Here is a 15,270-nt window from a genome sequence, read left to right as displayed (position 1 = left end):
AGCGAGGTACGAAGAACGGACCCCTGATCTCACGAGCAAATGTAACTATTTTATGTTTTGTCAGTTTAGTGGCTTTTTTGTACGAGTTCAGTCGTATGAAAATATACCATTTGAAAAAGGAGGCCGGGTACCCAACCACACCCCTAACCCAGCCCCCTGCTTAGCTAAAGTTTTACATTAAATGGTTGAAAAGTGAATTATGCATAGTGCAGTTATAACTGTTTAATATTTCAAGGTCATACATATTTTTCTATGTTGGTCACACCATGGATGACATCCTCTAGTGATGACTTCACAGAGTCACCTAATCACAATGCTGGATTTAAGAAGGCAATATCTTTTCAATCTAGCCTTCCAGGCAAAGGAATTTTTAAAAAAGTAAGCAAATGACATTTGTCTCCTCCTTTTTTCCTTACCTGAAAAATGGTCCGATCCTGTACTGTAATGTACAACTGTAAATTTTAGTATGAGCCGAACCGTGAGATTTGTGAACCATTACACCACTAATATTTGTATGAGCAACATCACATGATTAGCAGTGCAATATTACTGTATATCAGCACTGACAGAGCTGTGTGTTGGTTTGAGTCCCCAGGCCAAGTGCCTTAGAGACTCAGTAGTGCCATATCACACTGCTACATGTGCCATATTGGGTTTGTACAACAGTTCGACAGCATAATTGTGTAAATAAAAAGAGAATCAAACATGGAGAGTCTCAAAAATCCTTTTGTAAAGGGAACTACTTTCTTCTGCTATTCATTTACATCTGCAGCTGACTGTCAGAACAGCAGAACCCGTTGCTAATTCACAAACGTCACTTTAGAACTAGTGTTTGCATGATTCTCTAGCTTAATGTCTAAAGTGTTGACAAAACAAATGATTTTGCTCACATTTTAGGATTTTGAGTTTTGTCCAAATGGTGTTTTTTCAATATATTATGCAGAAATATTTAAATCCGTTCAATATTGGTTTTCCAGGGGCAGCATGGTGGCTCAGTGGTTAGAACTGTCACCTCACAGCAAGAAGGTTGCTGGTTCAAGTCTTGGCTAGACCAGTTGGCATTTCTGTGTGTAGTTTGCATATTCTCCCTGTGTTTGCGTGGGTTTCAATCGGGTGCTCCAGTTTTCCCCCTCAGTCCAAAGACATGTGCTATAGGTTAATTGAATAAACTAAATTCTCTGTAGTGAATGAGTGTGTATGGGTGTTTCCCAATACTGGGTTGCAGCAGGAAGGGCATCTACTGCGTAAAACGTATGCTGAAATAGTGCTGTGGTGACCTCTGAAATAGAGACCAAGCCAAAGGAAAATGAACGAATGATGAATAGATTGCTTCCCCACAGGTCCGATAAAACAGTTCAACAGACTTTCTTTCTTTCTTTCTTTGCACAACTGTTGTTAAAATGCTGTAGGTAATTAAAGATATCTAATGCCAAATTACAAAGTGATATCCATTATCTTTGTGTACAAACACTGAATACATTTTATGTGACAGAATGTTAACACCTAATATCGTAAGTAAAAAACTATGCTTTCCTGACAGGATTTTCCATTCTTCAAGCCATTATGGAAGCAGCAGTAGCAAACAACTGGCAAGTTACAGCACGGTCGGTGGGAAGCATAACGGACCCCCAAGAGTTCAGGCGCATCATTGAGGAAATGGACAGAAGACAGGAGAAGCGCTACCTCATTGACTGTGAAGTGGACAGAATCAATGTCATTTTAGAGCAGGTAAAGTCTGCTTCTCCCTTTTACCCATTACTTACTCTCTCATCTGCTCATTTTTTCTGGATGGTGTTTTCCAAACAAGCTCACTCTCTCCTTTACTAAAATAGTAAAATTCATAGTCTATCGAGATAAATATAAAGAAATAAAAGTCTGCTATCATCATTTTGACCATAATCTGTTGGTTTAAATTGGAAGGATTAAATTGTGTCTGGAAAACAAATTTGTTTTATTTTTTTGTTCTGAATGTTGACTGGGTTGTGTCCTGATACAATTATCACATGTTTGTGAATTGATACTTTGAACAGCAACAAGGGAGATCCATAGTCTTCATGGCTTCTTCATGCCCCCCTAGAGCTTCTGCCTCCTGCGGATTTGGACTATTTGGTATTGATTCGGTGTTCAAATGGACTCATAGTGTCGACTCTTTTACTAAGGCCCTGTTTACACTAATGCGTTTTAGTTTTAAAAAAACACATACATTTTGCTAGGGTTACGCCATCCGTCTACACTTCGACAGAGTTTTTGTATGTTTTAAACGGAGTGTTTTGTAAATGCTAAAGAGAACGTTTTCATTCTAAAATGCTGCTGCTCCGTCTCAGTGGGGATGGGGGAAAACTGAGACATCTGAAAATGCAGGTGGGGCTGCCGACATTTGCCTCTCTGCTTGGGGCTTTTTTTTTCTCAATATTAAGAAGCCTACACATAGTTCAGTCCTGCATCCTTTTCTTGTAAGTTCAGACTTTACAAGTTTGATATGGAAAACAGACTCAGGACATGTAGGTACATTTTCAAAGGGAACAGTGTACTTTATAACCTCATTCACATCATCCTGGCAATGTTGTTTATCTATAGCCTCTAGCCTCTATTTAACTATAGTATCTTAACAACAAAATGAAAACATGATATAAGGAACTACTATTTTCATTTTGATATTTACAACTTAACAGACATGCTGACAAGACAGAAATGTTGAGGCACCGTGCTGTATATATGAATGTCATCTTCACTGTATGCGTATTCATAACAAAACAGAGCCCATAACATTACTGCCTCCTTTCATTTTCATTGAAAATATGAAACATAGGCTACCCTCTCTTTTGCTGAATATCAGTTTTAATAATGAATAATGCCCATTATAAAAGTAAAATGTACAATAAGTTTATACATTATAGGAAATAAAGGCAAGCAATCAGTTAATATACAGAATGCACGTGGTTACATTAATTATCTTTGCGCTCAGCCAAAACACGTTACCCAAGAACAAGTAATAGATTCAAAAGACCAAAGTCGAGGAATATGTTGTTAGATAAAGGCAACAAGATTAATTAAATATCACGTTTAACAAATATAGTGAGATTAGATCACAGCTTTTATCTGGCTAGATGCAGCGCATGCCAGAAAGTGTGTGTGTGTGGTCACATGATGTGCATTTTCAGTGTTTTAGTGTAGACAGAGAGCTGTTTAGAATGCTAAGTGAAACTCCAGTGTGGACGTGGATCGTTTTCATTCTAAAATGTCATTTTAAAACTAAAGTGCACTAGTGTAAATTCAATGTATTTCTGAGAATGAAAGTGAAACAAATTTTTCTACCCAGAAGTGCTGTTTGTTTGTTTGTTTGTGGAGTTTAGGCAGGTGTCTTCATGATTTGTGTTTGAATAGCGGAGGTTGGAACTGATTATTGGGACAATGAGCTCAGATAAACAAGTCTGCATTTTAGTATTTCCATGCAGATTTGTAAAACAAAGAAAATTTGTTTTCATAAAGAGTTGGGTCATTTAAAAGTTCACATTTCAGGCTTTGCAGGTATGTCTTTCAGGTCTATGAGCCAAATATTAACAGATACAAATCTGTTTGCCAATCATGTCATCAGAGGACATAGAAAGAGTTGAAATTATGAGTATTTACAAACAAAAATAGACCCTTTACAGTTTTCAAATCTTTTATGGTTTATGTGCTAAAACAATGCATATATGTCTTTGTTGACCCAAGGGTTAAGGCTTGGAAGGGACCTTTCAGCTGAAACTCCGAGCTTCTCCGCTCTCACTGTCTAATATAGTGGGGTGGTCTGGGGGTGTGAGGGCATTCCCAGATAGAGTGTGCAGTTGTGATTAAGATTTGCCCACAAAATATTATGACAAAATCTCCCCAGACTACCTAAAGCATGTAAATTCTCAACATCTTGACTTCCTACAGTATGTCATTACTCACTCACCCAGAAATGTGTGTGCTTGTTCTGTTCCTCTAGTAAACCCCATTGACAATATAGATAGATAGAGTTCCTGCTAGATAGAGTTCTTCCTAGATAGAGTTCCTGCAGCATCTTCGGCATGCTGATTTTGCAGATGAGACTTATACTCTAGACCCAGGACATGTATTATAATGCTTCTGTCAGCCACTGTACTAGGCTAAGTCCTTCATGTGTGTTCATGCTTATGCCTTTGGGGATTCTTGTTTGCTCATGCTTGGCAGCATTGTCCTCAAACTCGTAATTCAGTTCAATGGTTATGCCACTTTCCAGAAGCTTCCATCTGTCATTACAACATACTGTATCTCATTGCGACTGACCCTTAAACTACTACTAATGTGAAGCTAAATGCTGAGAACTGTTTTTGGTTCCTTGACACAAACCTGAACAAGGGACTGCATCTGGGCAGCTTATTACCTATATATTTATGGCAGTGTCATCTTCAGTCAGTTGTTTTTTTTCTTTCTGTTTTTTGGGGTATCATCAAGCATTGGTTAAACTGGATCTAATTGAAATAATCTCTCTGGTCTTGCTAATGCTGATAGCTCAGATATGTTTCTGGTCTGCAGTCATACTGCAAGCTGCACCAAGTGCAGATTCCAGATAGGACAACAATATTATAGAGTTTTGAGTTATTTATAGTGTCTTAGCATGAACTGGGTTTTTTGATCTGAAGGTGTTCAGTGCCGACTGGGAATTGGAACAAGCCCCCAGAGAGTATATAAAGCTGAGTTAAGCTTTAGAAGGGGCAATGGTGACAGCTTTTACTGCCCTGCTATAAGGAGTATGTCAAGCTAATGCAATAATTTATAAGCATTGCCTTCACAGTGCGATCACAGAGGGGCTTGTGAGGAAAACTAGCTTGTGATCTGTGGTTAACACTCTTTTACTCTCTGAGAACATGACATGCCTGTCATATGCCATTAAACTGTTTGTGTATATAGTAAATGGTGCTACAAAATAATTTTTAAGAAGTCTGTTTTGATACACTTTTTTTGTTTTGGACTGATACAAAAAAGTGACGTGGCTCTCTATTTAGTGCTTTCAAGATGTGCTGGGTGTGTGGGAGAATAAAAAACACTGAGAGGTAATGTTTCACCTAAATTTATTTTGGTATTTGTTTGGACATGTCAGAATATATGCAATCAAAATAAATCTTTAAGAGTTATTTGTCAATTGCAGGTAAAAGAATAAATGGCTAGTAATAAAATTGAAGGAATAATTTACCTAAAACATATTTATTTTCTTATGTCTTGTGTCATGACTGAATTCAATTTTGGAAAAATATCTTTAGTCTTGTCGAAAGAACAAAATCCTGCTGAAAAATGTAAGACTAAAATGAAAAGTGTACAGTAAGTCATACGAGGTAAATACTTAAGACTAAGCCGCTAAAATCTCTTAAAAGCTCATAGGCTCTGGAGAGCATTTAACGTGTCACTCTAACATTCTAATAGGATTAAGGTGTTAAGAGTTGTACTATTAGAGGCAAAAAGAGTGAGATGGTATAAATAGGATTCAGAAATAGTAAGCAAGTTCATCAACTAAAGAATTTGGAGCACTCGTGTTTGTGTTATCAGCATGTTTCTGAATTTGGTTGTGTTATCAGGATTTGCTGCACATTTTCATCATTGGCAGCACATTGAGATCTGAATGAAATTTGGCAAACTGATTTTTTTTTTCAGAAATAGAAAAAACAACCTTTCACATTGGCTCAATAAGAAAGTATGTGTTGAGACAACTGAAAAAATATCAAGTCTGCCCAATCATGTTACTGGCCCAATTGAATATTTTAAATTGTTGTATAATGCTTTTTTGGTTTCACCTAATTTAAAATTGCATATTAGTAAATTGAGCAGCACGGGGGTTTAGATTTTAGCACTGTTGACTCACAATAAGAAGGTCGCTGTTTCAAGCCTCTGCTGGGTCAGTTGGCATTTTTGTGTGGAGTTTGCATGTTCTCCTCGGGTCTGTGTAGGTTTCCTCTGGGTGCTCTGGTTTCCCCCACAAGTCCAAAGACATCTACTAAAGGTGAATTGGGTAAGCTAAATTGTCCATAGTGCATGTGTGTGAATGAAAGTGTATGGGTATTTCCCAGTGATGGATTACAGCTGAAAGGGCATTCGCTGTGTAAAACATTTGCTGGATTGGTCGGGTCAGTCTGTTGGCGGTGCCAATCTGTTGTTGTGACCACAGATTAATAAAGAGACCAAGCCGTAGGCCTGTCACAATATATATTTTTTTTTAGTACAATATATAGCACTAAAATCTATTGCGATTAATGTTGTAATTTTAAGGCCAGTTTTACTCATAAAATACCATTATAATGCAAGTACACTCTTCCAAAGAACAGAATATTTTATTCTTAAAAATATTGCATTAAATTAAAGTCATTTTAACAATGTAATAATTAGGCATGAGGCATTAAGTATTTGAAACATATTGTGTTTGTGTGCATGCATTTATTATGTTATCAAAAAATGTTAACAAAAATGGCAAAAGAATTAGAAAAAATTAATAGGTCCATCAGGCATGTGTTTGTTTTATTTAACCATACTGGCATTGACACCTCCAGTTGAGATGGAAATCAGTTAAGTTTTGCTAGAAATGGTTTTGACATATGGGCGAAATGTATTGCACCACCAAAATTGATTGAGGAGATGTTCACATGCGATGAGTCGATATATTAATAATTGTGTCAGCCTGATCTCACGAAGAAATGTAAGTACTTTATATTTTGTCAGTTCAGTCGCAAATTCGTACGAAAATGGCATTCAGCCCCATCCCTAAACCCAACCTTCCTTGGGTAATGAGCAAATCGTACTGAATTATACAATATAGGTAGTACGAATTCATAAGAAGTAGCCTCTAATTCAATAAGTTACAATTTGCCGTGCGATTGCGTTGGACAAGCCTACTAAGCTGTAAAGAAAATTAATTAATGAATAAACATTATTGTAAAAATTCTTTAAAATTACAAAGACATTGAACATTTCTACAAAATATACCTTATAAAATCATGCATTTTAATTCTCATTGTATGCTCAAAGCTGAAGTGTAATTAATACATTCAGACGTGCAAAAGTGTCAAAACACCATAAAATGTAAAGATATTTTTGTGAGGTTACTTTAACCATTGTATAGTGTAGTGTGCAAAATACTACCATTTTAAAACAGGTAATCTGAATCTCATGAAATCACCTTTTAATGGTGAAACCAGTTCATCAACATTAAACATCTAATATATTTACCTATTAAAAACACCATCAAATCTAACAATAGATTACTTTACCTAGTTGACACAGATGATTCTAGAACAGGTGTGGGCAAACTTAATCCTGGAGGGCCAGTGTCCTGCATAGTTTAGCTCCAACCCTATGCAAACAGACCTCATTATAGAGTTCAAGTCATCTTGAAGACACTGATTAATTTGTTCAGGTGTGTTTGACTAGTGTTGGAACAAAACTCTGCAGGGACATCGGCCCTCGAGGATCAAGTTTGCCCATCCCTGTTCTAAAACATAAAAAAAAAATCAGAAAAGACTGAATAAAAAGAAAAAAAAAATTGTCGAGTGGAACTTTATTCAATCTGAATAAATCTAAATCTAATTCAAAATATGATGCTCTAAGAATTCATCAAGCTGCTGCTGCTTACTTTTTCAAGAATTGCCATCTTTGTTGAAGTTGTGTGGGTTTACAATGGCCATGTATCTAAAAAAACATATAAAATAGCATTGTCAATACTAAGTCTACATATATCACATAAATATACAAATGTCACTGTGCCGTTAATATAATTTTTTTTTATACTCTTGTTGGGTAACAAAATGTAATTTAAGTGCTTTCAAGGAAGAATGTGGTTGTTTGCATAATTATTAGCATAGTAACAGTATAATAATTATCTGTTCCATACTGTGAAAATGCTATGCAACAAATACCATGTACAGAAAATCTTCACAGTATCGTGTTTTGTGACAGGATACACATTAATATCTACTGCTGTATAGATATTTACAGAAATTTTTAACCAGCACAACAAAAAATGTTTCTGAAGATATAAGATCAAGCTTCTAAGATCATGGAGGAAACATCAATTTATGTGCCACATGAGGTGATGGTTTTTCCACAAACCCTGAGTTGCTTCGTCATCTTGGACTACACCCATGTGAGATAAGCAACTGTCAAAAGCTCATTTCAATAAAGGTACACTCAATGCAAATGCTAGTGGGACAGAAAACAAGGTTTCATCTACCTCATCAATCCGCAAAGGTACCTGTGGTGTAACCTTAATCATGCAAAATGGTTACCTCTCAGGGAAAACTCTATTTCTGAGCCACCACTGCTATAATCTCCTCAAGTACAAAATACTAAAATGTATCACATTTGACACATCTGTTCCATGACGTGAACCATAACATGGTCATATGGATGCAAAACCCTATATCAACATCTTAGCTATATCAGTTTCTTAAATGTACAGTGATGTATATTAAATTGGACAGTATTTATTTTTATTTGAAATTGCCCTTCTTTGTTCGCATCTGATTGATCTACTGTGATACTAAAATATGCGTCCTTTGCAAATTATGCTAAACGTATTCATGGTGAGACAGATGGCAACATGTTTATATATATATATATATATATATATATATATATATATATATATATATATATATATATATATATATATATATATATATATAAACATCTTGCCATCTGTCTTATCATTCTAATTTGTTTGCATAGGTTAGTGTTTAAAAGTTGTAAATTGGAAAAAAGCCAACCCTGATCAGCTTATAGAGGTTTAAATTCAGAGCATCTGAGAGGGCAGGAGGTGTACAGATGCTGCTGCCAGTTAGTTTGAATGTATCCCCTCGGGATCACTCCAGGTTCTGGCCTGCCTACATAAAAGCTTGCCTGCGAGAGGAAAATTAAGATAACTGAATGTTCCAGAGAGCTTTTGGAAAGTGTTTGGGGCCATTTGTCCTCCCCCAGACTGAACCCTCAATGAGTTTTGAAGAATGCTTATTGATTGGTTGTGCCATGAGGTAATTGTTGGAGGAGGAATTGATGATTTTGCAGCTTTTGTTTTTGCTGTTATTACTTAAGCTGCATTCCTGCAGTTAGTGAGATAGAACAAGGTCAACATTTATACCTGCTCTTGTTTGTGTACATTCAGAATAATATATATATTTTCCCTACTGACAGCTATCTATCTATCCATCCATCCATCCATCATCCATGCAATTGATTCATATTTTGTAAATAAGATTAAAATACGTATCATTATATGTTGATGAGTAAATTATTTGGGGAAAAAAATGATAAATGAAATAAATATATGTAGGTGGGTGGCACTTTAAAAATGTCTTTTTAATAAAAAGACATGAAATGTGGGATTGATTCTAAGTGAACGAGGAAGAAATAAACAATAAGAAACAGGGTTTTTGAATAACTTTCCTGGTTATTCGAAATGGCTCAATTAACTTCTGGGAGAGTTTTCTGGACTCAACCTGAAGCAGAAGGTTCTTACTGGCCAACCAGACTCTTTGACCAACACGGAAAGTGGGAGCCTTTTGAGGATGGTGATTAGCCTGATGCTAAGGTTTGAAGGAAAGTGTTTCTAGCAGCGTCGGATGAAGCGTTGGCCTGAGGGAACTCCCACCTGCACCTCCTCCTCAGGAAACAATTGGAGTTATAACAAAGTTGGTATTCAAAAGGAGATAGTCCAGTGGCTGAGGTGTTGTGGGCATATTTGGCTCACATAATGTAGGAAGACATGGCTCATTATGGGCTCAGCTGTCTCCTTGGCTGATGGTAACTTGGAAGTCTATGGTGAGATGTGACCAAGGCTTGTGGGGAACAGGTAGGGGATGGAGAAGCCCTTGAGGTCACTGGTGTGATGAATTTTCCCTGGCATCATACTGGGCAGCCCTCCACATAACCTTTAACAACCTCCTTCATGGAAGGCCACCAAAAGTGCTGTTGGAGGAATTCAAGATTGTGGGCGCTACCTGGCTGACAGGCCAACAGACCCTTGTGACCACACTGTAAGACTTGGGACATACAGGGCAACCACCAGACCATTGCCTGGATTAGGATCCTTGGTTTCGCCCGTGCGGACAACTTGTTTCAGATTCCACCTGAGAGGAGCAACAATCCTTAAGCTGGAAATAATGGGTGAAACATGTCTTTTCTGTGTCTCGGGAGTGTAGGCTCGAGACAAGGCTTCTGGCTTGAAATTCTTGGTTTCGGGTCTATAGGTCAGAATGAACTGAAACCTATTTAAAAAACAGATCTTCAAGCCTGTCGAAGATTCAGCTGTTTTGCCTGCTGGAGATATTCCAGGTTCTTATGGTGTGTATATGGTAGTTGCGCTCAGCATCAGACAGGCGATGTGACATAAACGCACAAGGATGCATTTCCATCCTCACCCCTCAGTGACAAGATGGCTCCTACGCCCTACGCCGAAGCATCTACCTTCACCATGAACGGTCAGTCTGGGTTTAGGGTAAAGAGAATTGGAGCAAAAGTAAAAAAAAAAACGTTTGAGATACAGAAAGGCCTATGCTATGCTCACAAAATGTAAACAGATTATCTGATGCGGATATTATTCTAGTCATACCTTTAGCACTCTCAAACTCATGTTTCTACTGGCTTTTTTTAAGAGGTTAAAAAATTGCAATAATATATTTACAACCCTAAATTCCATGCTGATCGACAGGGATTTTTTATGCACAACCAACTCTAGGGTTTACAGAGAATGGTCCAAAAAAGAGAAAATATCCAGTGAGTGGCAGTTCTGTGGGCCAAATGCCTTGATGATGCCAGATAAAGCAGAATGGCCAGATTGGTTAAAGCTGATAGAAAGGCAACAGTAACTCAAATAACCAATTGTTACAACTAAGGTATGCAGAAGAGCATCTCTGAACACACAACACATTAAACCTTGAGGCAGATGAGCAACAGCAGCAGAAGTCCAGACCAGGTGCCACACCTGTCAGCTAAGAACAGGAAACTTAAGCTACAGTTCACACAGGCTCACCCAGCATCTTGACTCCCTTTTTGATATTTTGGCCTGTGTTGAATCTCAGCCCAAGGAGACTTTTAGTCCTGAGACTCCATTGCAGTTTGTTTTTGCTGCAGGACCCCTTTCTAAGATGGCTGATGATGTGGAGTATTGTTTAATCAAAGCTGGTACTCCTGAACCCTTTTGCAAAATGGCCATTAGTTCATATTTCACGCCCAGGATTGTGGCCACCTTACAGCACTTGCCAAAGATGGTCAGTAGTTCAGAGCTTTTGTCCAATGTCTCTGCTGAGTTCCTGCCTGAGTTTACTACTAGCTGTGATTCTGTTTATGAAACCACCTTTTTGGAGCCATCATCCTCAGATTTGGGGGAACTTTTGTTATCCATTTTTTTTATGATTCTGATTTTTCAAGACTTGTTGAACCATTTTCTTAAATGTATTTGAGTCTTCGTTTTTAGTTTCTTTAAATCCTTGTTGCCTAGCTCCAGTGAGTCCTTGTCCTCAAGTACCAGTGAGCCCTCAAGCACCTGCGAGCCCTCACCCTCAAGCATCAGCTAGCCCTCGCCCTCAAACTTATCAGCGAGCCCTCACCCTCAAGCGCCAGCGGTCCACCGCTCTCAAGCGTCGACGGGCCTTTACCACCTAAACAAGCTTATGCCACATGGAGGAGGACTGATATTTCATCTATGCCATCAGCGTGGTTCTCTGCACCACAAAGGTGGCCACCAAACCCACCAGCAATACCTTGGTGGACCCATGACTGGCTGAAATTGACCTTTCACCCTATGGTACCACTATGGTGGCCTCCCACCTGGGAATTAATTTTTCGAAACTCAGTTAATCATCTGTTCCTTGGGCTCTACCTTAGCCTTTATAGACTCACTCTAATTCCATGTTCTGTTTTGGAGGATTTTTTTGTCTGCTCTTGTTGGTTTAATGTTGGCCTGACCCACCATCCCTGCCCCTGGTTCACCTCTGTTCCACCTCCTTCCTAGATAGCAATTTGTTTGGGAGTGTCTGACATCCACTCCTGCATAAGGGAGGGTAATTTCACACCTGCTGCAGTGTCCTCATGTGGACTTTTGAGGGCACTAGCCCTTGTTCTGGTTTTTGTTTTCATTTCATTTACTCCTTGTTGTCTAATTGGTTCTGTCCTTATAAGCCCTGTGAGGTTGTGTTTAGCTTGCCTTGTTTGGTTCGGTTGTTTGTTATGTTTGTTTGTTCACTTTGTTTAGTATCATCCTTATGTTTTTGGATTCCTATTTAGATTTTGTTTGATTCACCTCAGTACTTCTATTTTTTGCTTTTGCGTTCTTAGTCAGTTTTTGTACCTTGCCTGTCCTCTTATGTTTTTCTGATCTTCTTTGATTGTTTATTAAAATATATTTTGCTGCATTTGGATCATACATACATACATACACATATCTCCAATCCAACCTTATCAGGCCTTTTTTATCTCACCTCCAATTCAGAAAAAAAAATCAATGCAAATCAGTGCTGGATCCCCTCTTTATCGATGACCCTAATCGACCAGTCACACACTTCTGGTTTCAAAAACATCTTAAAATAATCTTTTCCCAATAAGGCTAAGCGGCTGGATAATTCTCCCACCACTCATTTTGACATCGAAGAAAGAATATATCTGTCAATCCCTCAGATTATTTTTGCAAATTAAGCATTAGATGGGGCTCCGTTTTTCAGTGCAGCAGAGCCACAGCTCCCTTTAATCATATAAGGAGCCCTCATTCGAAGCACGAACAAGCGACTAATATCCTATTGCAGAAGGAATCCTCTCCCCCGATGCAGCAGAGCCGCATCTTTGATCAGATGTAGTGGAGTCCAACATATTGCCTATCTAGCATCAGACAGAGCTCTTTCTTCTAATGCAGCAGAACCACAGATTCCTTCAGTCGCAGTGTGAGCCTTCCATCCATATTCTTTAGTTGTGTTGTGTGCACGAGTTGGACTGCTATCTCTCTTTCCATTCAGCAGAGCCACAGCTCCCTTCAGATGCAGCGAGAATTTTCTTTTTATTTCTTTCATTATCCTTCCCCTGTCCTCCTAAATGCCATAAAAAGCCCATAAGACTAATGGTGTCTTTTGCAGCACCTGGGTTCAACAGAACTATAACCTTTTTCATAGCTTAAAAAATTTTGAGGGCTAAAAAAATTCAGATCTAGCTGCTGTCTCAACAAAATATAAAGCTTCATTTTGAGAAGTTCTCTAGGTTTGGGACTTATTCCAAACCCAGAGTCTCCCCTTAAGCCTTGTTTATACTTCTGCGTCAAGTGACCGGCGCAACCCACGGCACATGCAACGCCCGTAGCTGTGCAATTATACTTCTGCGCGCTGTCTTTGTTGGTCTGCATTAACATTTCCGAAACGCTAGTTGGCAGTGAGGTGTTAATGTTCCTCTGTGTCGAGTTTCTTCGCTGCTGTTTGCTTTTCCTGAACACTTCCTGGATGTACAAGAGGCTCAAACTCGCTCATTTTGAGGCAGGAACCGGCGGACGTGCAAGAACTCTAACTATGAGGTAAACATAAAACAAAACTTTCCATTCGGAGCTCCTTCACAGGACTCCACACTTGTAAACAATCGCTCCATTGGGCTAGCGCCACTCGCGCGGCTCTCGGTCCTGCCCAGACTCGTCAGTGCTACCAAGCCGACCAATCACAGAGCTTGCGCTACGCGTTGCTGCGTTGTGTAGTTACATTTTTTGAGAGGTGCACGTCTGTGACGCCGACGGCCACGGCGAAGGGCTATGCATCAACGCCGTAGCATACGCCGGCGTTTGACGCAGAAGTATAAATCAGCCTTTAGACAGCATGCCAAAAAATGCTTATTATTTTTCTATTCAGATTAGATGTAAGGGTGAACTTGCGAAATGGTGTTAACTAACAAAGTTTAAGAACACAAGCAGATAATCATTCAATTTGGCTCAGGTGCAAACTATTTAGCTAACAACATCAATGAGTACAATATGTAGATAATATACATTTGTAGTTCACTCATCTCCTACCTTAGGAAATTTTCCTGGCATCCCTCCTCAATACCAATCCTCTTACCCTTAATCTAATTTATTCCATATATAAAAGGGGGGGTGGGGCATATTCTGCTCAGACCCCTCCCCTAAGACAACACACTAAAGAATGATCACTACTTGTCTATTTAGATTAAATGTAGGGGTGAACTTGTCAAATATACATATTAAGCAAGGTTTCATATATTGGAATATTTCAACAGTGCATATTAAATATAAACATGATTATTTGATTGTGTGTGTGTGTGTGTGTGTGTGTGTGTGTGTGTGTGTGTGTATATATATATATATATATATATATATATATATATATATATATATATATATATATATATATATATAAAGCAAAATATACAAAATACAAAACACAAAATGCCAATACGATGTCATCATCATTTGTTCCCCATGTGTCTCTCTGGGACTGAGACAATTGATCATAAGGCAAATGTTGGTTAGGTCAAAACTGTTCTGCAAGTTGTGCCTCTTCAAAAGGAAAATGGGCAGATGGCCCATTCCTTGATCAAAGCAACTACTGTCTCCATCCCTGCTGTTAAATGATAAGCTTGAACCAATGTTTTAAAATATTACTTTAACTGGCTCCAGCCTTTGTTCATATAAAAAAAAAAAACAATAATAATTTCATCAATTGAGTTTACACATTCCTGATTTTGCAGTTTATCACTAAACTCGCACTATATTCGTACGTTCTAAAATGCATATATGCATTTGTCATCTCCTGAAAGTTAATCAGCTTGTGCAAATTGCATGGAATTGTTTATCAGCTCAGACTCAATCTGGAGATCAGCAAATCTGCTGATCACAACACAGAAATGTAGTGTCACATAATGGACAGGCATAAAAATACAACCCTTCTGAAATAAGACACCATAGTTCAGAAGGGTTAGGATTTACCCTATTGGTTAAATTTACTTCTGTTATGGTTAACATGGGTGGTGTAAATGTTCCATGTTTTTAAAAAAACGCAGGCTTTTAACTACTATCCCGTATTCCTTCTTAAACACAGGGATAAAGAAAGGTTGTTTAATTGTGGGTGATTGCAGCTTCATGCTTTTAATGGTTCAGTAACTCCTCTTTATTCAGGGCTGTCAGGCTTATTAGGGATAAATGTGATAGATGATGGTTTTCAGGGGCTGTTTAACCCTCTAACCTCTGGAGCAGGTTATCTTCAGAGAGTAAGTTGCTCTGGCTACTTAACATACCCCAGAAGT

At 38.3% G+C, this 15,270-nt stretch overlaps 1 protein-coding gene across 6 annotated transcripts in view; it reads left to right on the top strand.

The window, feature by feature from the left end:
• gria3b (glutamate receptor, ionotropic, AMPA 3b) overlaps positions 1–15,270 on the top strand; it is a 302,031-nt gene that overhangs the window by 132,733 nt on the left and 154,028 nt on the right. For all 6 annotated transcript variants that reach the window (XR_015506639.1, XM_087280262.1, XM_087280263.1 and 3 more), the window contains exon 4: positions 1,541–1,728. Coding sequence is in view for 5 of the 6 variants with exons in the window: in XM_087280262.1 (XP_087136388.1) it covers positions 1,541–1,728 (188 nt within the window). In the remaining variant the exon portion in view is untranslated. The remainder of the gene's footprint in view (positions 1–1,540; positions 1,729–15,270) is intronic.

This window comes from Danio rerio, chromosome 14 (assembly GCF_052040795.2).
Source record: "Danio rerio strain M-AB ecotype USA chromosome 14, GRCz13ab, whole genome shotgun sequence".
Taxonomy (NCBI): domain Eukaryota; kingdom Metazoa; phylum Chordata; class Actinopteri; order Cypriniformes; family Danionidae; genus Danio; species Danio rerio.
The sequence above is the reverse complement of the archived record's forward strand: the minus strand, read 5'-3'. Positions and strand labels throughout refer to the sequence as shown.